The sequence below is a fragment of the Trachinotus anak genome, unplaced genomic scaffold, assembly GCF_046630095.1.
Source record: "Trachinotus anak isolate AG129_WGS33_773 ecotype Australia unplaced genomic scaffold, CSIRO_AGI_Tana_v1 ptg000003l, whole genome shotgun sequence".
NCBI lineage: Eukaryota > Metazoa > Chordata > Actinopteri > Carangiformes > Carangidae > Trachinotus > Trachinotus anak.
The window spans coordinates 11,475,193-11,502,531 of record NW_027273854.1 but is presented as its reverse complement, the minus strand read 5'-3'; the positions used below and the strand labels follow the sequence as shown (position 1 = coordinate 11,502,531).

The following is a 27,339-nucleotide window of genomic DNA, read 5'->3' as shown; positions in this document are numbered from 1 at the left end:
GAGATTAGATTATGGGATAATTTGCATGAAACATTGGAATGATCAAATAAAAACACAGACATAAATCAGAGGATAGGCCCATAAGAACGTTCAGACATCATTCAAAAGTAAGGGTTGTGTTTGTGAATGTGAATAAAGTTTGAGTTTTTGAATCGTAAACTATCGTAAAGCAGGCGTTTGTTTGTCGTGCAGCTCCTGGTTGCCATAACGACAGTCAAGATGGCAGCGATGGCGGCCGGAGACGAACATGCTGCCTCTGAAGTTTTGAGAGGACTTTCCCGACATTTAAACTGTCTGAACGAAGACAACAAGGCGACAAGAAAGAGGGCTCTAGAGCAAATCAAGAGAGAGACTGTGGATAAAGGACTTTCCAGCAGCGTCTTACAGGATGTCTTCTCCGCCCTCCTCAAGCCTCTCCTTAAATGTCTGTCAGATCCGATGGAAAGATGCAGAGAAACCGCAATAACTGTGATAACAGAGTTTATTCGTTACGTCCCCAAACCGGAGGAGTCGCTGCCTTATCTCATGCCGTGCCTGGTTCGGAGGCTCGGGGAGAAAGAGATCCTGGAGCCGGCGGAGGAGCTTCGGCTGTCGGTCGTGGAGATGTTGACTCTGACGGTGGAGGTGTGCGGGAAGCATTTAGCGCCGTATCTGAACGAAATGATCAACATACTGCAGAGGACCGTCGTCGACCCTTTCCCGGATGTCAAAAGAGAAAGCTGCAAATGCACAGTAAAGTTTGCGAAGTGTGTGCCAGGTTGGTGAAGCGCTTTGTGTTGTTGATGAAGTCTGTTGCCATGGTTTCAAGGCACGCAGACGTTGAGTGGCAAAATACATGAACTCTGGTTATCATTAGTATCCAGAGACTCCCCATTACTATTTAACGTAAAAATGAAGTATTATTATTCGACAACAACCAAAGTCAGACCCGTTGTAACCAGTTGAAGATGTATGTATGATTTACATCAGGTCATTTTGCTTTATATGGATCACTTTTAGATGCCACAATGTCTTGCACCCCTATTGATGGACTAAAATCGTTGTTTTAGTCTATACATTTTCTATTTATCAACTAACTACCAACATAATAAAACATAATCAACATAATAAATTGTATTAAAATGTATTTTAACACCCTTATTTTTTTATTTGGCTTATCTAAGATACTTCAGCAAGAGGGGTTCCAAAGCTAAGGGGGCCTAGTTACCTGTAATTATTCATTTTGGACAGCATGGACGGTCAGATGAATTCACAAACTTGTGTCATTTTGAATAATTCTTTATTTCATTCAGATGGTGTCAGAGGACAGACACTCTTGTCAATCAAAAATTCCCTGCAATCAGTACAGGGCTCTAATTCAGCCTTTGAAATCACAAAACTAAGCAATATCGAAATGTTATGGTAACTCAAATCCCAGAATATATCCAGTTTCTTATTGAAATATTAATAATACATAAATGTTTCAACCAGACCTACGGTAACTGAATTTGATGGTCTGAAGTGCCTTTCACCTCTTTCTCCTCAGAGCACTTTCACATGCAGGCTGAGAGTCTGGTCAAGCCTCTCATGCAGACGATTGCTCATCAGCACTCCCGAGTACGAGTGTCTGTCATCGAAGCCACCGGGGCAGTCATTCAGCACGGCACTGGGAAAAACGTGGATGACGTACTCTCTCACCTGGCACAGAGACTGTTCGATGACTCACCACAGGTTCAGTATTTGCAAATAATCCACAGTTAGAACTCCCTCTGTGTGTCCTTACATGTCCTGCTTGTTAAATTATTCACCCCCTGGGCTCACGCTCATCTTCACCAAAAAAAGCTTGCCATCGCAGGTTTGAGTAAACCAATAGTCCAAAATTTTTGCTCTTGTCGTCTCTGCCTTTTTTGGTTTTCCAGGTGAGAAAAGCTGTGACTGCAGTTGTTGGCGATTGGCTACTTCACATGAGAGACAGATACTCTTACTTCCACAAACTCATCCCACTCCTGCTGAGCAGCATCAGTGATGAGATCCCAGAAATAAGGTAATATATTGGATACTTCAGACGTCCCCCTTTACTTTATAATACAGTATGCCACACTAATATGTCCTATAAAATTCTTCAGGTTCAGGTCAGGGTGAGTTTAATTATCTAAATACCTGTAACATTTCTTTAACATATGCTCTTCCACTCCTCCCCTGCAGACTTCTCGCAGCTGATTTATGGAGACAGATAGGCACACAGTGGGAGAAGGAGAATGAGGATGACATTAAGGACAAGATGGACTTCCTCCTCACCCCGCCTCCCTTCTACCCACCAGGAGGTCAGTCACAGCTGGCAAAGCAGCAGCTTCTTCCCTGCTCTCTGCGATTTTTAATTTAGATAGGCAAAAAGATTGGTAATTTGTTAGAGAGATGAGATAGAATCCAAACTGAACAGAATGATTGTTGAAGAACTCTGACCATCAACAACGGCCCCATTACTTAGATTTTACATGTGCATATTCATTCATATATAGCTCTAAGAGTTCATCTTATTTTTTTATTTTTCATTTTTTTATGTAAAGATATTTATCAAAAGGGTAAGATTGATTTATTCTCTGTCTTTTGGCTTATCATCCCCAGTTATTTGATCTGGCTATCACACTTTAAACTGGGTCAGTTGCAGAGAGAGGACTTATTAATATAATATGTCCGTTGCTGGCATCAGTGCAGTCAAATTCAGACAGCTGCACCATTCATCTTTCCTTCTTAGTCGAAGTTATCTCGTGCTTCTTCAGTAGCATATCTCTCTTGTGCTTTAAGGTGAATAAGTCTTATTTTATTGAAATTCAGTTTGGCAAGCTGACAAGAGGCTGAAAGGGAAATCAACCCGTATTCTAGGGCAATATGTTCATGTGAGCTACTCTACTCACTCAAAGAAATGTGTCCAGGTATCATCCCACTGGTGTGTTGTTTAACATATTAATAACCAACCCATGGGTTTGAAGAGAAGAACCTTTGTAGACCTTGTGACGTCTGATAGCAAGTTAGAGCAAGCAAAAAGTAACTTCTTTACCTGAGCATCATACACAAATTCTACAAAAGTGAGTGGTGTTTGTTGCTGTCAAGAACACACACATACATCCCTGTGGGAGAGGTTAGAGAGTGCAGGGGGAGGTGGTAGCGTTATTACTCCCGCCACCTAAAGCTGTTGTTAGCATTCATTGTTGCAATTTTTCAACACAGCAGTGAGGAAAAACTTTATGCTGGGTCTGTGTGATGGAAGGGCTAGACTGTCTAGACAGACTCAGTGTTTAGCTTCAGAAACAACCTGAGCAGAAAAATCCTTTGGATCCAGCTTAAGCTCAGACGATAAACTCAGACTTTCTAACATCCTGTAAGATGATCTTTTTGGCTCTTTGAGTAGACGGATTAATTTAGGTTAAATCTAAGGTTGGAATGGTGTTTGAGTTCCAGCGTGAAAACAGAGCTAAGTTTCCAGGTGCACAGGCTTCACTGGTCTGCATAATAAAATACCTGTCACACCAGTTAAACACAAATGTAAATTTTGAATGTAAATTTACCTCGCTGCATTAAATCATCTCCCTTTATTACAGCTGTTCAAGGTTATTACATACAGTAAAATATGATGCTTTGTATGACAGCGTAGTTTTCAGGGCAGGCACTGGCTTGGAAAGATAAGTGTCTGCCTTGGGGCTGGGAATGAGTGTGAACCTGAACATGGTGACCACGGCTTGCCTGTGGGGCCAGGCAAGTGTGTGTATGTGTGTGTGTGTCAGGGGTAGAGTTCTTAGGCCCTGCATTTTGGTTAAAGCTCAGACATGTGTCCCACAGTTACACATGTGGCAATGTGGATGAATACAGGCTGAGCCTGGGGACAGGAAAGGAAAGGAAAGGAAAGGAAAAGGCTCCCTCTCCCTCTTTGTCTTTCTCTTTCTTGCCATCATAAATCTGCCGGGCCTCCCAGTGTGAAGAGGTCACTGTCAGACAGTGAGAGACGACCAGAAAGGGGCTTGTTTTGTCTTGCCCTTGTGTGTTTCTGTGATTTATCTCTGTCTTCCTTCAGTCCCCTCTTCCTCTCTCATTAGTGTGCCTTTTAGGAGGAGAAGAATAAGGTGAGACAGAGAAAGAAAGAGGGCAGGAGAGGAGGGTGGAGAGAGGGATACAGGATTTTGTTTGAGAATGTGTTTCACTTGTTCTGACAAGTCTCTTGTGGGGAAATCTTAATCATAAGAATTTACAGGTAGAAAATATGATGAGTCGGTGCACAGTCAACATACATTCAAATACCTGTAAATCAATGATATCTATTGTTCTGTAAATGCTGCTTCCACAAGCTCTCGAAAAATACTGCACATAGAGAGAAATCATTCATTCTCTCCTCCAGTGGAGCGTCCAGGGCTGGGCTGCAGAGAGTTGGTGATAAGAAACCTGGGCAGGCTGGTGCCAGCCATCAGCCACGATGTAACCGACTGGCTGGTGCCCACGCGGGTCAGGACAGCCCAGCTGCTCTCTGTGCTGCTGCTCCACGCCGAGGACCACAGCACCCAGCATATGCAGCCTCTCCTGGCCACTCTCTACCGGGCCTGCACCGACACAGAGAGGGACGTGGTCAGCAATGTGAGTTCGAGGAGAGGGTGGGGAGAAGTTTGTGACTTTCAGTTTTTACAAGTAAAGAAAAAATAAGTTTTATATGCATGGTACATAGTGAGAAATGCCCAATGCAGTGTTTTAATTAACAAATCAGTCTGCACTGAGAATAAGTAAGTTCCACTCATCAGACTAACAAGATGTTACACATCATACTGTTTCCTTTTTTGGATGGTCAAATGTGGTGTTTTGTAATTCTTGACCTCTGCACAGACAGTAGAATTGCTTGGTGATATTTCAGTTATTACCAGACTGGATGATTTCAGGATACATCTGTTGAGCCTAGAGTCAGCAATTCTAGTGGCATGTGAGTTTCTCACTGTTCTCAATTTAGACTGGACCAAGCAGGGCTCAAGGACTTGGGATGCACCTGTTTACGTAGGAGGATTGTGCAGATCTTTGATGTACGGCGGATTAAAAGCAGACTTCCTGTTGTTCTTGCCCTCCTTTACACTCCCTCATGTCTCTCTTCACTGTCTTCCTCTCTCTTTCTTTACCTACATCTAGTGCCTGGCAGCTGCTAAACTGTTGGGGACCTTTGTCCCTCCGGCTGTCTTCCTCAAGCTGCTGCTGGATCATGTGACAAGCCCCTACTCTTCCTCCCATCCCTGGGCCCCCCTCATGGTGCTTGCTGCGATGTTGGGTGGCTGCTCCAAACCCCTCCTTAAACCACATCTCGAACAGATCGCCAACACACTGGCCCAGCCCGACGTCTGCCAGGAATATCAACAGGTCAGCAGAGGGAAGCTTGGGTTTGGTTGTGGTTGACCTGTTTTTAACTTATTTACCTGGGGAAGGCTGTTCTTTGCCAGTATCTACCTTATTCGCACCCATTGAAACCACATTCTTCTACTGTTGTTAACTGAGTAGCTTCATTAGAGTAGTTGCACATCTGAAGTTTACTGTGAAAGGGGAGTTTCTTTTTAAAATATTAAAACATTAAACTCAGACTTGTTTTGATGACAGGTTTGCCAGGTTTTCTCTGTCCCCGTTGGTTGCCATGTCTTGATTTTTTTCCCCCCCTGATCTGTGTGCACCAGCTGTTTCCCTTCCAGTCTTGTTAGGTGATCTTGGCAGTGTCATAGAAGGTCATTTTCTACTCTCTCTGTGTACCTTAGCGCTCTTATTTTTGGCAGTGACAGTGCTGCAGTCAAACTGTATATTTCTTGCCTAATTTGTCCCTTATGGAAATAGGTTTCATGATAAGGTGCCACATCTCTTAAAAGGGCTTTAGTTGAAGAGTTTTCAATAGCCGTACTGTACACAGTGAGTTCAGTGGGTTCACCGTTGAGTAATTCTCCAAAATGCCGACCCTGCTGAAGTGACAGTCCGGCCACATGGTGTTTTTCAAATCTAACATTTCAGCTCTATGATCAAAACCTCTCTGCTCACACACAACTGTGAAATGTGCGCCCACAGAGTTGAATGACTCTTTTTGTTTGTTTGTTTGTTTGTTTTTTTGGTTTTTTTTTTTTGGGGGGGGGGTATCATAGTAAAAGAAATGATTAAAAATGCCTTTTCAGTGTTTCTACAAATAACAATCTACCAGTGGAAAAATCCCATCGAGTCCAGAGCAGACTCCTTCCCGCTTCCTTTCCTCTTCCACCAAATATGTTTCTCTTTCAGAATCAAAATAACAGTTGTCTGGCAGAGAGTTATTTTCTGATCCTGCCGCAGTACTGACTCACCTATACCCATGACCCCACCCCCCTCCCATTGAAGCCAGCAAGAATGTCCTCCCTGGGATAATAATAACAAAAATCCACTAATTTCACGTGACCCCTGCGTGGCTGCTCTGACCCCTCTGAGCAGACAAGGCAGTGCTTAGTCTTTGTCTTTTTTTTATAGCCATGTAACCATGTAAGGTCTCAGCACCGGGCTGTGGTTCATCTACACCATTAAAAGAATCCCTGAAATTTCAAAGCCTGCCTGGTCAAGGCCAGTGATAAATGGGGAGGGATGCTGACCCCCTTCTGTCTTCCCTCATCGCCACCCAGCGGGGTCAACCAGAGAAAGAACTAACAGGACGGGACGGTCACACGTTGTCGCACAGATGGAGGCAGACCTCTGCTTCCTCTCTGTCTGTTTCTCCATCTATCTCCCTCTGTCTCTGTTTCAGAGGGCAAAGCATAGAGCACTGTGATTCAAGAGCTCACCCAGACACAGCACCTGCAACATTCTTCGACAACAGGCAGGGTTCATAGCGGGGAGCAGGGCCAGATCACTGTGTAGCTGTAAATAACAACACTGGAGACAGGAGCACCTGCATCCCTCTCTCTCTCTCTCTCTCTCTTTCTGTCCATGGTGAAATGCGGACCCAGAGTATTGTGCACTCACTTCCTGCACAGAGTGTTGGTTAGCCCTCAGATCCTTCATAGAGGACTGATTTACTTGTATCTGATAATGCTTTAGTTACCTGCAGACATGAAAATAGCAAATATATAGAAATGGCAGACTCAGTACCCTTGTTATATTTTTTTCAAATAAGGCATCTTAAGAACTTTAAAAGTATGTACATTTGGATCCAACTTGAGAGAGTTATGTGCAACTTGAACCAGAGACAGAGAGAAAGAAAAAGTGAAATTTGACTTGGACAAAATGAAGCCTGTTAAGAAATGAAATATAAATAATCTTCAAAGTGAATGGAGGCAGGGGGAACTGCAAGGCTCCATGGGGAGTGCGGGGAACAAGCCGAAGATTTGGAAGCTGATATATGATGCTTCTGCACAACTTAACCTCGCCGACTCTTTCAAGTGCCTGTTTTCTTTTCTTTATTTCAGCAGGGGAAAAAGACAGCTTACAAAAATACATGACAGATGCTCGGCACAAAATAAAAATATTGGTTATAAATTGAGGATGATGTCAAGAGCTTGAGGGTAAATGAAAGGCAAGCCAGTGGTTAGAGAAGCCACCGTGTTCTGAGGTACCCTGTGTAGTTTGTATTGGGTGTTATGCTTATACACATGGGCTTCTTTTTAAAGGGGTATTCCACAGAAGATTAACAACCGCCATCGCAAACACCTTACACAGCTGAGTGTCACAGTGTTGTGAGTTGCCATGGCGACGCCAGCATCACAATATCTGCAGGGCTGGTATAAATGAGTAAAGATAGTGATGAGAAAGAGGAAGAGCGGCATAAAGAGGGAGCCTGGCAGTGCATGCTGTCTTGGTGAAACTGTTAAAAAGTGCCTGACCTACAATAGACCAGATATATACATCAGCATGTCCCTTTTCATGTTGTCTGCGCATGGACAAACTTCTCAGTTTCACTCTTCTGCTGAATTCGCAAACATACCTCGATACATCAGCATGTCTTCCTGCATACCTGCCCTTTCTCGTGAATGACAGCTGCATACTGCTCACTGCTCTATTGAATGACAGATGAAGAGAGGAGAAGAAAGGCAGGAGAACAAACTTTACCTTACTGCAAAGGGTCGGCATCACATCCACCGGCACCAGTGTTTGTTTTCCTGTTGCCTTAGCAACATTAGTAGCTGCGGGGGGTGGGTTCCCTGCTGGATAGGAATCTATCGCCTGGTATGGCTCCTTAAAGTGGAGTCGTGCGTGTAATTGATGTATCCAGTGGTGGACAGATGCGCACACACACTGTGTAATGAGGCCCCTGGAGCGTGCCCAGGCCAATGAAACCAGGTGTATCTTACCTGGCTCCAGGTGTCCACCTAGTCATTACACCGCACCACTTTTTCCGCTCTCCCTCTTTCTCTCTTTCGGCCAGCCCTAATAGTTACTTTCTGCCCATGTATATTATGTGTGTCCGTATGTGTGTACGCTAATGTGTTTGTTATGTTTTTTCCACGACTGCCTCCCTTGAGCTCCCGCTGTGTTTATGTGCCAGTGAATAACTTGGTCACGGGCAGGGATTTCCCCCATCAATGACTAGTTGAACATATTCACACAAGTAGGGAATGAGCACACTTGTGTAAGCCTGTGTAAGTATTTTGAGTCTCGTTAGCTGAAGAAATGAGGGCAAGTCGTGGCTGTTCAGGGCTGCATGGAAGTTGAGTTTTAGCCTCAGACTACATCAGGAAAATGTGTTTGCACACTTAACTAACAGCCTGGACTCAAGATACGTGTAGCAAACTTTTTTCCAGTGTGTGTTCAACACTCCGTTGCAAAATAAAAAACATTTGCTCATGTGTCTCACAGACTGGAAGTCCCTTAGCTACCCTTCCGCCTAACAAATCCTGGCTTTTTTTTTAATACTCTGAGCATCTTTACTTGGCTTAACACTTGTTTTTTCTTCCAGACTAATGCCAAGCTGTGCTGCACAATGGCTTCTCAAATTTGGGAAAAGATAGTGTGCCCCCTAGTGATAGAGCTCTGGTTTGTGGTATCTGAGCGGCTGTGCTTTTTGAGTGATGGAGAAAATGTTTAGGTATGAGTGTACATTGAGAATTTCTCACTCACACACACTCTCAAGTCAACCGCCCCTCCCCCATCCAGCTATAATGACAGGCTGCGAGAAAACAGGAAAAGAGGCCATGATCCCAGTGATGGCATGGAAATTAGCCTGTGCCACAGGTCTTTGTCTAAACATGAGCTCACCACAACACTGGCTGACAAGTGATGGAAATCTCACACACGCTCAGTCTCAGAGATGGAAACAAAGTTCTCACTAGTTCTCTATTGTATCTTGGTGGATCACTTTTTTGTTTGACATAAAAGACAAGTGGTCACTTTGATACTTGCACCAATTAGGAAGGACTTATTTGGTTAAAAAGTGGGATCACCTCTTAGAGTTACTGAAGAGTGTATTAAGGAGATGTACTGTGGCGGAGAAAGTGGAGAGGGACTGGGAGTGGGGCAGAAAAAGGGGATTCTGAGGAATGAAATGGAATGGGGTTCACTGGAAGACACAGTGAGCACACAAACTGAATCCTTCTCACAGGACTCACATCTGTTATAAACCAGACAAGACAATCTTAAAATACTTCTCCCTTTCTCCCTCTTTCCCAGGTTATGTATTTGGAACAGTTGTTGGCCTGTGTGGATGTGCTGCTGTGTCAGTGTGAGTCAGACTGTGGCTCGGTCAGCCTGCAGCTGCTGCAGGTGCTGGTCACTGTCCAGAGCCTCTCCACTGAAGCAACTCTCAGTGAAAAGGTGAGAAAACATAACTTAACAGTACGAAGACACAGTCCCAGATTTATCTTCTCTGCTGCTCTGCCAGCACTATGGCAAAACCAGCATGTTTAACTCTGAAATGGCACATTTCTTTTAACCCTTTTTTCTCTTCAATTTTCCTTTTTCCATCCCCTTTTATTAGAAAGGTAAGCTGGTTTTATAAAGCAAGGGAGCTGTTCAAGGAATGTAAGCATTTGTACAGGTTCAAAGTGGGCATGGCTAACAGTATAATTACCCACTTAGCCAGGGGAGCTGAAATTGCACCTTTGGAGTGGAACTTTAAATCCAGTCTTGGGTGAAAGGAGGTGGGTGAAATATGGAGAAAGAGAAAGACAGACAGAAATAGAAAAAAAAAAAAAAAAACAGATAGGGAGGCATGAGCTGTGTTCCTTGGCAGGTGTGTGTCATCAGCCCAACCCCATTTATGGCTCCAGAACACCTCCTCAGGTCACAAAAACAAGCTGATATGTAACTAACAAGCTTTTGTGTGGCGGCCAGCCTCCAAATGCAAAGACACAAACAGGAACATTGACAAGTGAAGCCACTGGTGTCTGAGACCAGTGTGTCGCCTAACTTCTTGTCGCCATAAGAGGCTAATGACAGGGAGAGGAGTGGGAAGGAACCCGGCACTGATGCTTTCCAGACACCACATCGTCCACTAGTGTGTGCACGTGTTTACGTCCGTCTGCTGTGTGTATGTTCAGACAGGGAGCGGTATTACAGAAGAGATGGGAAGGAATGGATTAAGAAAGAGAGGGAGGGTGAGAATGGCCTTGGGCATTCCCGGACGCAGAGGAAAAATCAAACTTGCTTTCCCACAAAGGGGGCACGTCTTTCCCATCAGTGGACAGCTCAGGGTTGTCTAGTTCTCTACTGAAAGGGCCAATCTGTGACTCAGACATTGTCTCTGTCCCTGTCCATCCCCGAGGGACTATGAAGGGAACTATGAAGTGCCCTAAAGGTCTCTTACCCTGCCCTAACTATTTACCCTGCTATCTCTCATTCCTGCCCTTTCCTCTCAGCCCAGCTTTATTGGTGTGTGTCTGTGTGTGCGTGTGTGCACGTTTGTGTCAGTTCCTGTGCCTTTGTGACATCCTGTGTATTTGTCAGGGTTTTTGTTTCTAAGTGGTTTTCTGTGTGAGACCTTGTCATGTCTGCAGTGTTGTTCTTCCCATGGTCTCACATGATGGTTTTGCGCCTCCCATGTGAGCGTGACCTGAAGAATTCCTGAAATTACAAGAAGACAACTCAGACAGGATGCTGGTGTCACTTATTCACATTGATTCTTCGTTTGTTCTTTCACCCACCCAATATTCTGTCTTTATGCTTTTGACCTTTTTGACTGAATTCTTTGATTTCAAATAAACAAATTGCACCTTAAAAAGCGTGACATTGTTGGCATAATTTTGTTCCATCTATCCCTCTCTCCCTCAGGCCTTGGAGAGTGTACAGTGCTTGTGTAAGGTGCAGGGCCTGGACTCAATGATGGAGCTCTATAGACAACATATGGACCAGCTGCTGGACTGGCTGTCTGCCTCTGTCAACACTTGGTCCAGTTACTCCCCACAGAGACTCCAACTGCATATCGTAGTCATACAGTCAGGTGAGAAGTGAAGCCTGAATGTGCACAAGACATTGCCAAAATCATACCGCAGGTGCTGAGGTTTGCACATATCAAGACACAAGAGTGGCCAAAGAAATACAGCGAGCTTTAAGAGATCAATCAGTCAGATTCCTTGTTAATGATGAAAAAATAACTGCGTCAGTCATCAATCTGAACATGCTCTTTGGCTCCTTTTCACCCCAGCATGTCAGTGAGACTATAATCTTTGTAATGTTTTATTAAGCATTACTTCATGGTGTGATTGGTGAAGCCATTCTTTCCTGAACTTGTTCAGACACAACATGTTACATCATATTTTAAGCACCAAGCTATTTGTCCTGTTCGCACATGATCCATCATCACAGCAAGTACAGCAGGTGACCCAAATTCTGTCTTGAACAAAAGTTTCCAGATAATTTATTAAAATAGTTTAAAATATGTCTGGATTTATCATTTTCTGGCAGTCACGCTCACAAAATCAGCAGCAAGCATCCTCCTCATTTATGTTTATATATATTGTCCCACTCTACTCCTGAGGTAAGCTATTGAGGTGCATATAGGCAACGAAACCTGGACAAGTGTCACAGCAAGTGTCAGCTCTGCTTGACGGATGTGAGGGCTGTCAAATGTTTAAGGTGAAATTCTGTATGATTTATTGCGTGATGCAGTGACGGATGTGTGCTGTTCCACTCTGTTGTCCAAAAAGGATGCCCATCAATGACCCTCACTCAGAAGCATAGTGGAAAAGGTTTTCATTATCTTTCGGTACCCAAGCAGAGAGCGCCATGGTCAAACAGAAAAAAAAACATGGCTGTCATTAGCACCAGTTGACTTACTGACTTTTGTAAATCCCCGTCTCTCCCTCTGTTTGTCAGTCAGTCAGTGTGTCTCAGACTTGTCTAAAGGGGTTAGTCTGTGCTTGTGTGGGTATGGGTGTGTGTGGCGCGGCGGGTTAAAAAGCTGTGACCCTGTCTTTGGTGCTGAGACTTTACTTTACCTCCCCCCATACCATATAATCCTCCATCATCAGCACCTCCCTGTGCCACACTTTCATCTCCACCTCTTTCTCCTCCCTCTCTTCTCTTTCTAATTGACTAGGCAGCTGGGTACCCCTCTAATCCTCACACACACACACACACACACACTCACACATTCACACTCCCACGGCAAACTGACCAGTGCAGTCTAAGTCCACTCAGTGATCTCCATGCAGGTCACTACATCAAACAGCACCACAGCCGCCTGCTCTTGACCTTCCCCGGGATCAAGGCCACTTTGAAGCTCAGTGTGTGCGTCAGCATGTGTGTACGTGTGTGTGTTTTTATTTGTGCATGTTGAATGCTGCTCTGAGCCTTCCTAAGTTGTATTAAGCCTTTGTGCAGGCGACAGCTTTAACTGGAGGCATCATGTTTATGGGTTGTCAGTCTGTATGTCTGTGTTTCCGTCCCATTCTCTGGAACACGATACCTCAGTAACATCTTTAACTCAAACAATGCACAAACAAACAAACAAAAAATGGCAACTTCACACAAATGTCAAATAGGACAAAATGATGAAGTGACATTTTATATCCAAAAGGTCAAAGGTCAACTTCACTGTGATATCATGTTCTGCAAAAGCACTTTTCTGGTCATTGTTCAATGCTTTAACTTAAGGAACAGAAGGGGAGCTTGTGCCCACCTTGGACCTGTGCTGCTTGTACAGATCTTCTGCACTGCTGCGTTGAAGATGTGCGTGAAGCATCCATATTTTAGAATTTGTAGCTTCTTTGCAGCATCAACCATATTTGAAGCATTGTCTCCTGTCATGGCTACAACTTTATTCTGTCAGACTCAGCTTCATTGGCCAAGCCAGTGGGAACACATACAAATAATTTGACTGGGGCTGTCTTGCAGATGTGATCTTTGGTCTATTAACACGACCCAAGAACTTTATTACAGGCAGCAAAACAGACAGCGTGTGGACGTTGTGTTTGATGTGCACATGACTCAGGGAAATCTGCCTTCTGCTGAACAATTGACGGTAGTTAATATGACAACTGAGAATTGGTCATTCTGCTTGCTCAACAGCTCTTCACTCACTCCATCTGTGTTTGTTGGAGACAGGAATAATTATTGCCCTCTCATATCCTTCTCAGTCTTTTGTTCTTCAGCTGGTGTTAAAATGTCTGATCCTTTGTGTGTAGTTGGGGCAATCTCTCTCTCTCTCTCTCTCTCTGTGGTAGGGCTGTCTTAGTGCCTTGCCCAAGGACAGGATACACATTGACCGCGTTTCTAAGCAGTCATGAAAAGTGTGTTTGTCTGTTACTGTGTTGAAATCTCCTATTGCTGCCTTGTCATATCTGAAGTCAGTGTGAGATGACCTGCAGACGTCTGCTCTAACACCCCTGATTAAATGACACACCCTTTGATTCACACATTCCCGCTGGATGAAGTATGTCTCCCGTGGCCTCTCTCTCTTTCTCCCTTTCTGTTTTCCCCTTATCTCTTTATGACATTGGCCGCCACCCTCGGGCAGTTGCAGGATTTCCTTCGTCTACTCTCATGTCTGTACAATTGAGTCCAAACAGGGCATGGGCACTTATCACTCCTTACACACACACACAGATTACTATATATAGCTCTGTAAACATGCAGTCAGACTGTTGGTGGGTGTGTGTGTGGGCATCAGTGTAACTGGGAACACTTGCACTGCAAGTTTCTCATTTTCCTGTAATAGACACATATATAGAGACACTGTGTCACACAAAGACCTTTTTATGTCTCATTTCCTCAGAGCTCTGTGTCACTGAATCACCAGTCCATTGAGGGCTCAATAACACAAGCCCTCTGGTCACTGCTTAACACAAAAAAGGTCTTGAGTTTGTGTAGGCTTTTTCTTGTCTGCCATAGAAAGAAATTGAGAATGAAAAGTGTCTCCTTCCAAAAAAATGCACACTAGAGTTCAGAGTGTTTTAAAGGATAGGTTTAGTATTTAGTGGCTAGGCTGAAAATGATTGGTTACAGAATGAACTGTAGTCAATTGACTGTTGATTTCAGCAGGTAGCACATTATGATAGTATCAACACGTGTGTGTGTGTGTGTGTGTGTGTTACAGGTCCAGTGATAGGGGAGTTTGTGAGCCAGCTGATGCTCCTGCTCCGCAGCTGCCTCCAACCAGACAGAGACCCAGAAATGAGACTGAGCACCTTCACAATGCTTGCCAAGTTGCTACTGGATGCAGCCAACACTCTGGATTCCAGGGGGTGAGAGGGACACACGCACACATTCACGCAGAAATACACACACACACACACACACACACACAGAGCAAGGTAACTCCTGAAACCAAATTTGGAAGGAAATGTTCCTTTAGTAGGCTAATGAAAAGTTCTCTCATGTTATCCATTGAACAAAGACACACACGACCTGCTGAATTGCAGGTTAATGTTCCACCTTTTCATTATTGTGCGATGTTACACTCAGTTATTTGGGTTTGTCTAGTCTGAGTTTTCCAAGTCATCATTATTATCACGGCTTGTGATTTTTAGACTTTGCTTCACATTAACCTTCAAATTAGTGCCACACCCACAAGGAACCATAAACACACAAAATGGTGTATTTCAATGAGGCCATTATAACCCTCACAGTTTCTTTTGGACCTGCGGTTTATTCAGGTAGTCATGTAATGCACGATAGGGTTATAGTCAGGCATGATACAGTTAATGGTAGTCCAGAAATGACTGCAGGGAGTCCCACTGGACTTGAAATAGTCCCTTAAGGAGTATCATATAGACTAACTCCAATGAATCACTTCCCAGCATGCCTGAAGAAGAAGGTGGCACATGCTGTCTGAATGTCTCGTCAGTAATTTGGATGATTATTGACTGATGACAGAAGTAGGATTGGAGGGGTGTCTGACACCCAGAGAGAAGCTCCTGTTTGTGGGTTCTTCCTCTCTGAGACGCCCCCCCCCAACCCCACCCTCCAGGGTCCCTTGTGAGTCCTCAGCTGTGGAGCCTTCAGCCCAAGCTCAGTTCTCTAATCTGAGGGAATGCATTAAGCCTGAGGCCCATCCCGGGTCACAGTGATCACAGCAGCTGCTCCTGTCGATCAGAAAGACAAACCTTGTCCATGGGGTTGCCATAGAGACATCTGCGTAGCATGTCCCTAGCCCTAACCCTACAGCCAAAAGGTCTGTAGGGGTTGGTAGGTGTTTCCTTTGGATAATCGAAGGGATAAACTGCTAATCTTTGTATTGGAGGGGGTTGAAAGTGCCTTTGGCCTGTGCCTGGCAACTGTGTAAAGAGTACAAGACAAAATAATCTCTTTGTCAGTGAAATATGTTGCATAAACAACAGGATGTGCTCTTAAGCCAAAATATTCCGCCGCCTTTGCCAAAAACGTGGAAATTGGAACTTTGCTTTGAGCTTTCATCAGATTATTTTATCCATAAATGTGCATCTTAGACAAAAGAAGCCTGTGTCTCTTCCCCACTCACAGCGCGGCCACCTGTGCTGCTAACTGCGTCTCTCATTCCTGAGCTGTATCTCTGGTAATCACAGAGCCATCAGGAGACACAAATCATGTTACACCTTCAAAAAGTTTCAAACAAATGCTTAACTTACACTATGTGGGGCTCTGCGGTCTGCCATAATATTTCCATTCATACTCATCTCATCCCTCCATTCATGATTTATGGCCTGATCTTTGCTCAGCAGATTGTAGCCCACACACACATGCTGTATGTCATCAAGAGGACAATGATAATCATAGAGAAAACCTCTTCTCTTTGTTCTACAACCAAAATGACATAATGACAGCTCCGCTAGAGAACAAGCAGAAAGGGAAAGTATGTTTTTTTTTTGCATGTTTGTGTCTTTCATCCTCACACGCACCCATAATGTTTTTGTTTCATGTGGATTTGTGTGCTGTGATCAAAAAGCTGGATGTGAAATTTAAGTAGAAGGTGATGTGTGACAAATGAAAGTTCATATTTTTTCTCCCTGGATGTGGCAGGCCAAACCCGTGTGCCACTTCCAAGTGAGATAAGAGTGTGCGTTTTCATGCACGTGTGAACGGCAAAAGACGTCTGTCTTTAGTCTTAATTTCAGCTTTCGAGACATCAAACAAAACTGCTGCTCTGGATGAGATCTTCTTCTTATTCCAAATGTGGTTTGCCATCTGCCAGGACTTTTCTAAATTCTGCAGATTGTCTATAATGTCTGTCAGTAATGTGAAACAAGATAAAAATGAAGCAGGTCCAACTGTGCATGTATCAAACAACATGATTCTTTAATCCGTTGATTATTCTTTAAGGGAATGGGTAATATAGTTTAAATAATTATCACAGCAATGATATAGATATTTCCAATATATATCACCATATGTCAAATGTATACAAAATCACATGAAAAATAATCAGACTGATATTCAGATGTTCCGGTATTATGCAACACATGAGACCAAGTTCTTTGAATGTGTCAACCACAAACTTAAATAACTAATAATAATTTAATAATAATAATAATATTCTTTGAATCAGTTGTTTGGACAACAAATATTTATAGAACAAGTATATGATAAGATTGTAAAAGAATGTGTAAAAATCCTCAGTCACTTGTTAAGCTGTGGATTAACTTCTGAGTTATTTGCTCTGCAGCTGCTTTGTAAGCATTACAGAAGCTCCACTGTGTATGGACCCATGAGATGTACAGTCAAATTTCCCTGGCGCTTAGTGTGTGTTTCTGTTGTGTGTGTGCACAGACATCCGAGTGAAAGGTAAAATCCTAGTCTTCTTTCCCTTGGACATCATCCCTGTAATGTGGAAATATGTCTTTCCATCTTCTGCCGTCATCCGTGATGAGCTTTCAACACTTGACAGGGCGAGAGGACTGAGTTAACGCAGCAGCACAGACCCAGCTGCATTAGTGGCACACAGTCTCCCCCTGCTGGCACTAACACATTACAGCACACTTTATCAAATACATGACAAAGTTACTGAGACACAGCTGAACAGACAGAGGCTAGAGGCAGCAACCACAGCTTGTGGAGTTGGATTGGAGCAAAGAGCTGTGTAGACAGTAGTGTGTGAGAGGATGTCAGAGGGCCTAAGCTAGCATGGGAAAGACAGGGAGAAGGGAACAGAGGACACCCAGATGTTATACTCCTCGCCTCCTTCTGCTGCCCAACCACCCTGTCTGCCTTTGAAAGAGTGTGAGAAAAGGACTGCAGTATAGGCATTATGTTGCACTTGTTAATGAACTGAGCTGTCACGTTGCATTCCCAAAAGCCATCATCATACACTCATCCTCAAAGTGGCTCGCTAGTTGCCAAACGAAGCAGTAGAAAAGTGTTTCTCCTCTCCTTTTGCGTCTCCATGTTCTTACTCTCTGCATTCTTCCAGGCATTTCCGTGATGAGTCCGAGAGGTTCCTGTGTGACGTCCTGCTTCCTAACCTGGTGTGGCACGCAGGCCGCACTGCCGCCGCCGTCCGCACCGCAGCCCTCAGCTGTCTCTTGGCCCTGCTGCATGGAGGGGCCATCACACCTGGACAGGTACATACGCAAACACACACACACACACACACACACACATCTGCCTGCACAAAGGCATGTATGACAAACTGGTTACATCTACGTCCACCTGTGCAAAGGGACTCATAGGTATTGGAAGCAAACACCGGATGTGAACCTCCTCCAGTAGTGCGTACTCCTGGTCTCACTCTGCAGAAACACTTTTTTATTGACTCAGCTGTAAAGGAAAAGATGTGGTAGTGCATTCTTCTAATCCATCAGGAGTTGACATTTACTTCAAAGTCTCTGTTTTATCCATTGCACAACAAAATAGATGGTCCCTCTTGGCCATTTAGGAAAATATATTATCCGCCATCTTTCTCTCCTTGGCTGAAAGAGTTGGCCGCAGCAGGTAGCAGGTGTACGTCGGGGCAAGCGGGTTCACATACCTTTGTCCCTGTGGAACAATGCGTCCAGTGTTCTGGGCCCTTGTTATATGTAGGAGCCCATCACGGGGACGTGCCCTTGCACCTGCCTGTCGGAGCATGTGCCCAGTTACAGTATGTGTGCTCACACGCACACATCTGGCTGTGTTTGCCCTCGCATGTGCTGAGTGACCGGTTGGAACTGGCTCACACACCTCTTCTATTCACACGTCTTTAACTACAAGGCAAAGCAAACGGCTGGGGGACAATGTGAGCTTGGGTGTGGGTGAGTGGGTGTAGGTGTGTGGTCAAACTTTTACTACAAACGTCCTCACAAGAATAGAACGTGGAAAAGTGTTGACTAAATAGGGCCGAGTTACTCTGGGCTGTGGGGTTAGAAACGAGGTTAGGGTTGAGATGAAATAAACAACATGTCCTGACTAGTATAACAACAGAAGGTTATTTCCACAAGCAAATCAAACAGCCTTTCACTTAGAAGGACATTGTTTCCTCACTGCTCCCTGTGAAAACAATTAGCAGCTCCAATTACACTTGGCGTCCTCACATTGTCACTGATGTAATGCCGGATCACTTCTCTGCCAAATTTTCCTCCTCTTTCTGTCTACTTCCCTCACTCTCCCCTCACTCACATTTTTTTTTTTTTTTTTTTTTTTTACTGTTTCGCCTTCGTGGTTTCGATAGCAAACAGACGGGGTGACAGAGGTTTTAGCCATCACCTCTCGGCCTGCGGCTCGTGGCACTCAGCCTCACCTTGTTTGTCCATTTCCTCTGTTTCTCATCTGTTGGTGTGATGAAAACATTGGTCTTCACTGGACCTCTGAAGATGGGCTCTGTGCCCATGTGTCTGTACAAACTGATCCAGACCTGCTGTGAATCTGTCATGCTTCATGTGATATTTCACTTGAGTTAAAAAAAAAAAAAAAAAAGTTCTTTAAGCTTGTGTTGTCACTCTCACTAACCAGCCTTTTCTTTCCGTCTATCATTGTCGATAACTCAGCTTTGTAAATGAATTGGAAGCACACATTTTTAGAAAGTGTTTTGGACATTAAAGCAAGTGGTCCTGACTATGCAGCCTCAAAGCAGCCGCTCCAGTAAGTTGCAAGTTCATAACCTCCAATACAGGAGTGCATTCTTTATCATTGTGGACATCTACATGAGAAAATGTCCAACTTTACTACGCAGGAACACAGTTTTTAAATATTATTTGTAAACTAGAGAGCAGATTTCTCCTTTTAGTGAGAAATTGTCTGAAACAGCTGGGCACACTTTGATCTCATCATCTAACGTTTAAAAGCTGAGTGTGTTTCTCTTGCCCTTTCTGCGTGCAGCTGCTGTGTCTGGAGGAGAGGTTCACTCCCCAGGTGTTGTCGGCTCTAGAAGAGGACTCTCAGACGGGCAGACTGTTTGCTTGTCGCTGTGTATCTACCATGCTCAGACTCATCGGAACCAGTCTGCACCCCGAGGCCCTCAACAAAATCTACCCTGGTAAATGTGACATTCTGTCACAATTCACGAGAACGGATTGCAATTAGTTCTGTATAATCACGTCACAGTGGTAGCTTTTATTACTGCATGGGGAATCATTTGACTTGATTTAAAATAAAATAAAAGGAAATAAATCAAATTGATTTTTTTTTATTTTGTAAGCGTGTGATCTGTTTCTTGTGTGTGGGTGTCTTTCCTCCACAGAGCTACTGAAACGTCTGGACGACAGCAGCGAGGAGGTGCGCGGCGTGGCTCTGCAGGCCCTCGGGCTGTGGCTGTCCAACCTGACCAAAGACTACAACCCTGAGCTCTGCGCTCCTCATCTTCAGCTCCTCTTCCAGCAGCTCCTTCTGCACCTGGATGATCCCGATGCCTCGGTGCAGGAGCAAGTGCTCGGTGAGACTGGGTGGGGTGCTGGCACCAGCGACCTCAGAGACGAGGATAGAGTGTTGATAGCTAGTGGATGGAGAGCAAAGCTGCGCACGTGTCCTGATAATGTTCTGTCGAAACTGGGTGCAGAAATGAATAATTAGTCTGGATCTTAGGAAAGTGAACAAAAATATTAGTGTTTCAAATTTTCCTCCACATGGAATGTATCATAGCTTTTCCCTGAACCCTTCACTTTTAATCACAACCATAACAAAATATCGCAAACTTTTTTCTTGCTGGCCTTTAGTGAAATGTTGACAGTCCTTGATACCACTTAATAATAAGAATGAGGGAAGATTGTGAATATAACATAATGGGATATATAATATGAAATATCCTCATGCACACACGCTCTGTCTGACTTGAAATGATGTGATATGGACCTTGTGACCTTGATAATCTGATAAACATATTTAGCTGACACAGATCGCAAAGGCTGATAATGGTGAATGTGAGGCAGCAATGATAGCAGAGTTTAAACGTGATGGTCTGCAGACCGGCCCGATGTGTCTCGGACACTCATAGAGGGAAACAGATAATTGTGGTGGCACACTGCCAACAGATTCCCCATTCTCCTTTATTTCAAAAGCCCCCCCATTATCCTTCTTTTTCACACAATTCATCACCAAGAGCAGCTGAATACCTCCTGCCAGAGTAAGTCCCTGCAGGGCTAGGCTGGAGGTGGCCCTCAAGAGCCAAACACAAGATCCAGATAAGAATAAGCATCCACCTGAGAGAAACACTTCACAGGTTATTATCTGTATAATTCCCCCACCAATACACCAAATCTCTACCTCTCCACCCAGGACCCACCCACTCCCGCACACACACACACACACACACACACACACACACACACACACACACACACACACACACACACACACACACACACACACACACACAACGGTCCCAACTAATGACAACCACATGGAGACTCCAACCCCCCCTTTCTCCTCACCACCTTCTCACATCTGTCCTCACGCCCATTCCTGCCTAATCCCTCCATCTTTTATCTGTCCATCTCTCCTCCTCCTCCTCTCATACCCTGTGTTTTCTGTGACGGCCCGAAGCTTCACGGCTGCGTTTTATCCATGTGTCAGTGGAAAGTCTGAGCGGCCTCTCCTGAAGTGCGTAACCGAGACTCAGCTCCTCTGGACTTTCACTCTCTCCCACTCTCATCGATGTTAGCTGTCATTACTTCTGACAGGACACAGGTGAGCGCTGATGCCTTAGCCAGCGATGAGAGGCCTCACTACTGGATCTCTCATTTTCATATAGCGAGACAGAGGGGAAAAAAAAAAAAGAGGAGAAGGCTTTCACACACTCACCAGATGCAGCAACAGCTTCCATACCATTCCATGCCAGATAGCTTTTGAAAGACATGCAATGACGATAAGCATTTTTGTTGCTGCTATTGGTTATCAAGTGTCTGTAACACATATAAATCACATTTATGAACCGGCCTTTGCCCACATACTTTACGTCTGTATTTCTTGTAGTTGAGTGATTTCGTGTCATGTCTGTGCATGTGTGGTTTAAGGATTCTCTTTGAAAAACTATACGGTCACACAGTATGTTAACATTTGAACATGAAAGGAACAATTTGGGAGAATTTTTTTGCCGTCTCAAGCAGGATATGCTTGATTTCTTTTGAACTGATGCTCTGCCAATTAGTTACCCGCCAACGCTGATACTGGGTCGAGGATTAATCTCTTGATACTTAATATTTTACTTATTGTCAACAAATCTCTGACCAACACCAACACTGAGTTGATATTACTAACATTTATTGTCTGTGTAGCCAAAGCCCGTCCATTCACTGGTGTATAAAAACACATCACTGAGCCACATTACACAATGCACTGGGGGATATGTTTCTCCATTGTGAAGAGCATGAACACTGTAGTTTATTTTGAGTCAATCTCACATACACTGTCCTGCTGCTGTAAACACTCACTAGAGCATTAAATGTCTATTATTCCACTGCTGAAAATAGCTCCCAAAAATGCACAATTTAGTTTTAGGAAATTAATCACCCCTTTAAAAAAAGAAAAGTATTGAGGGTCAGGTAGTTGGTTGTATTTATTGAGTTTAGCAGTTTTAACCATCAAAACCAATGATCTAAGTTTATATTGTTGAGGGACAGTCATGAAGAGAGCTGTTAGCAGAGTTTTTTCAACATCTTCAATATCAAGTCTGAAAATGTTTGAGATGCATCAGTAATGACAGAAGTGCATTACACATGTACCAGCCTTAGAGTGTCATCATCTGGCTCACACAGTGTAAAGATACAGACACGAGCCATTGTGTTCAGTGCAGATTTTCAAACTGTGATCCCCATGAAGCACAGTTGACTGGTAGACAGCTCGGAGTCTCTTTGTGAAATGAGATGACCTCACATCTTGCTGAGTGATCGTCTGTATCTGACAGCACCCATAACCGCCTGCGCCGCAAATGTGGAAGCAATCCTCATGGCCCTGTTTGAAGCTTTCTTTTTTTTTCCCTCCCACTCTCTTTCTTCTGTTTCTTTCTCTTTGTTCCTTTAATAGTTGATCCCATTCTTATGCTTCTTGGATTTCAAACACATATCTGTGTTGTGGCTTGATGTATGCAGCATGTCCTGACAGCATGACGGACAGCACTGCCACCCCCCTCCATTTCATCTTCCCTTCTATCGCTCCTTCAGTCCTCCACCCTGATAATCCCACAGTCCTGGCACCACGGCTGCTACCTGTTCAATCACACAGACTGTTGGCACAGGTATAACTCAGTCCTCACAAGTCATCATTGTTCTCCTTTAATTCAGAGCCCCACCTCCTCTTCCTCCATCCCAGCTCAGTACAGTATACACAAAAGCTAAAAATCCCCTCCGTCTCCTTGAAGAACAAGGACAAGTATCAGATGATGAGTTTACATGAGCTAAGTCATCCAGAGTGACGGCATGTCACCGCTGGTACAGCACTTTTTCATTGTGGTTTCTGAAGCTTTTATCCAGTTGACAGCAATTTAAGTAATTCTATATACCTCTGAAAACCAGCGGACTGTGTGGGAATGGAAGAAAAGGTTTGAAAAGAGAATTATCGCCTCCCAGTGGAAGAAAAGGACGCTTGCATGTTTGGGTTGCAGAGTGGATATACTGTAGTTCATCGCTGCCATCTGCTGCTGTTCCAACATAGTTATAGGACACATTAGATCAGTATCTGACTTTACCCCTAGTCAAAAACTAAGTAGTTGAGTTAAATATCCATAGTTTTTTGGGGGGTTTTTTTGTTTGTTTTTTTTTTTTGCCTGCTGTATTGTATCTGAAACCAACATGAGCGATGCTCATTCATATGCAGTCAGGACAGGTATAACTAAATAATTAGATATAATATTCCTCAGATCTTAAGTCTTCCTCAGTGGTGGAATATAACTATAATTACATTTACTCCTGTACGGAACTTAAGTTAAGTAAAAGTAGCCTAAAGTTGTACTTCAGTATTTAAATTTATGCTACTTTATATTTCTACTATACAACATTTCAGAGCGGAATATTGTATATTTTACATCACACATGGATTTGACAGTAGCTACACCTCCAGCAACACCAAAAAAAGGCTGCTTTCACAGTAATTCATCAGTAATAATAATCTGCTACTGTAATATATAATAATATAACACTGACAGAGGCTGTTTTGCTGCACAATGATTACTTTAATTTTAAAACTTTAAGTATTCAATTCAATTCAATTCAATTCAATTTTTATTTGTATAGCGCCAAATCATAATATACATTATCTCAAGGCACTTTACAGGGTAAGGTCAAGACCTTACTTTGTTACAGAGAAAAACCCAACAGTTCCCACAACGAGCAAGCGCTTGGCGACAGGGGGGAGGAAAAACTCCCTTTTAACAGGAAGAAACCTCCAACAGAACCGGGCTCAGGGTGGGCGGCCGTCTGCCTCGACCGGTTGGGTTTAGGAGAAGATAGAAAGAGGGGGAGGGGGAGGAGAGGGGAGAGAAGAGAGAGAGAGAGAGAGAGAGACCTCGCTGTGTAGGTAATGGTGTTATCAATAATAATGATGACAGGTAACAGTGGTTAATAGTAAAGATGAGTAGTGGTGGATCTGGATCCTGCTGCTCCCGAGGCAGAGATACCTGCAGAATGAGGACAGAGAGAGGGAGAGAGAGGAGAAGCACAAACTACGGGAGAGAAAAGGAAACAAAGTTAATGGCATGAGGTCATCGAGAGAGAGAGGGGGAGAGAGACAGAAATAGAGAGAGAGCGCCCAGTGAATCATGGGAATCCCCCAGCAGTCTAGCTCTATAGCAGCATAACTAAGGGATGGGTCAGGACATACCCGAGCCAGCCCTAACTATAAGCTTTACTAAACAAGACAGTTTTAAGCCTGATCTTAAAGGTAGAGAGGGTGTCTGCCTCCCGAACCCACACTGGGAGCTGGTTCCACAGGAGAGGAGCCTGATAGCTGAAGGCTCTGCCCCCCATTCTACTCTTACAAACTCTGGGAACCACAAGTTGACCTGCATTTAGAGAGCGAAGTGCCCTATTGGGAAAATAGGGAACTATAAGCTCTCCAAGGTACGATGGTGCCTGACCATTAATGGCTTTGTAGGTGAGGAGGAGGATTTTAAATTCGATTCTGGATTTTACAGGGAGCCAATGCAGAGAGGCTAACACAGGAGAGATGTGATCTCGTTTCCTAGTTCCTGTCAGTACTCGTGCTGCTGCATTCTGGATCAATTGGAGGCTTTTTACTGAATTTTTGGGACATCCTGACAATAAAGAGTTACAGTAGTCCAGTCTTGAGGTAACAAATGCATGAACTAGTTTTTCAGCATCCTTTAGACATAGAATGGGTCTGATTTTAGCAATATTGCGCAGGTGGAAGAAGGCTGTCCTAGAGACTTGCTTTATATGTGAAGTAAAGGACAAGTCCTGGTCAAAAATGACACCAAGGTTTCTGACTGTAGCACTGGAGGCCAAGGTGATGTCATCCAGAGTCAGTATATTATCACATAGTGTATCTCTGAGGTGTTTTGGGCCAATTACAATAACTTCAGTTTTGTCTGAATTTAAGAGTAAGAAATTACTGGTCATCCAGATTTTTATGTCCTTAAGACAGACCTGAAGCTTGGCTACCTGGTTAGTCTCACCTGGCTTCATGGATAAGTACAGCTGGGTGTCATCTGCGTAACAATGAAAATTCATCTGGTGCCTCCTAATAATGTTTCCCAGAGGAAGCATATATAGACTGAAGAGCATTGGTCCTAGCACAGAACCTTGTGGAACTCCATGACTGACTTTAGTTATGATAGAGGAGTCATTATTAACATGAACAAACTGGAGTCTATCTGACAGATATGACTTAAACCAGCTTAGTGCGGTTCCTTTGATGCCGACCATATGTTCTAGTCTCTGTAATAAAATCTTATGATCGATGGTGTCAAATGCGGCACTAAGATCTAGTAGGACAAGTACAGAGACAAGTCCATTGTCTGAAGCTATGAGGAGATCATTGGTAACCTTAACCAGAGCAGTTTCTGTGCTATGATGGACTCTAAAACCTGACTGAAAATCTTCAAACAAACCATTCCTGTGCAAATAATCACATAACTGGTTTGCAACGACCTTCTCAAGGATTTTGGAAATAAAGGGGAGGTTGGATATAGGTCTATAATTGGCTAAAACATGAGGATCAAGAGTAGGCTTTTTAAGTAGAGGTTTAATTACTGCAACTTTAAAAGCCTGCGGTACATAACCAGTTGATAAAGATAAGTTAATCAGACTTAATATAGAGGTGTCAAGTAAAGAAAAAACCTCTTTGAACAACCTTGTTGGAACGGGGTCAAGAAGACAAGTTGATGGTTTAGATAAAGAAACTGTTGAAGTGAGCTCAGGGAGATGTACAGGAGAGAAACAGTCAAAATATAAGCCAGTTACAGTGGACTCTGAGGCTGCTGAACTGGACAGTACATCTGAGCCAGCTGTGGGTACATTTTAGTGAAAATACTGAAATAGCATGTTGTTGATTTTTACACTTTTCTTCAACAAGGGTGTTTTTACCAGTAAACACTTAAATTTTAGTTGTTTTTCAAACAACATGTTTATCTTTTTCCATCTCATATCACTGATCTGATCTCATCTGTCTGTCTGTCTGTCTGTCTGTCTGTCTGTCTGTCTGTCTTTCTTTCTTTGTGTCTTTGTGTGTGTGTGTGTGTGTGTGTGTGTGTGTGTGTGTGTGTGTGTGTGTGTGTGTGTCCAGAGATCCTAAAGAAAGGCAGCTCGGTCCACCCAGTACTTCTGAAGAGGGAGGTGGAGGCTGTGAGAGACAAACAGCGGAGTCCTCTCTACTGCGACCAGCTGCTCCAGCACATCAGCTCACTGCCCACAGAGACTACTGCAGACTGTCCTGAGTGACATGGAACTCATACAAAACAAACACACACTGAAGTCTGTGCCTTCAGTCAGAGAACAGTCACTTTTTGTTCATCAGCGCCGGTTGATAAACTACAACTGCTGTGTTTTCAGTTAAATGGCCCAACGTGGAAGAGCTGTTCACCTTAAAATGAAACTCAGCCATTATTTAGCTGCTGACCTTAAATCCAGTGGCGCCTTAACTCTGTCAAATGACTGAACTTTTTTTATGTTAACTTTTCAGCATGTCCTTTTAATACAGAATGTCTAGTTCACCATTTGTTCAATTTTTGTGCATCCTTTGCATTTTATGATTTTGGTTCTGACGTTTTGTTTTAATGAAGACAAATTGATATTTGGTGCACTGTGGTTGTGTTTGCATATTTTAATGAAACCTTTATAAGATCTTTTAGAACATGGCTGTACTGAACTCAGCATCCCAGCCTCCTGATGGGATGAGCATGATCTGTGTGGTTTTTTTTTTTCATATTTTGTAAAAAAAAAAAAAAAAAGAAAGAAAAAAAAGACCTATTGAGATGTTTATAATACAAATAGCATAAAAAATAAATCTGAATATGAAATGAAACCATGTTTCTTGTAGCTATATAATAGGAATAATCATAAGTAGATGCTGTAACTGAATTTAAACACATGGCAACATGTAATTGTAATTTTTTTTTTTTCTTTTCTT

The 27,339-nt window shown here is 43.5% G+C and overlaps 1 protein-coding gene across 1 annotated transcript; it reads left to right on the top strand.

Moving 5' to 3' along the window:
- Positions 1-207: 207 nt before the first annotated feature.
- Positions 208-27,285, top strand: LOC139617150 (dynein axonemal assembly factor 5-like). Its single transcript, XM_071473651.1, has 13 exons — positions 208-757; positions 1,526-1,710; positions 1,899-2,023; positions 2,185-2,303; positions 4,370-4,602; positions 5,140-5,364; positions 9,610-9,753; positions 11,209-11,377; positions 14,474-14,621; positions 17,762-17,912; positions 19,645-19,801; positions 20,006-20,197; positions 26,497-27,285. The coding sequence occupies exons 1-13, from the start codon at positions 220-222 to the stop codon at positions 26,649-26,651; spliced, it is 2,541 nt and encodes an 846-aa protein (XP_071329752.1). The 5' UTR covers positions 208-219; the 3' UTR covers positions 26,652-27,285.
- Positions 27,286-27,339: the final 54 nt, after the last annotated feature.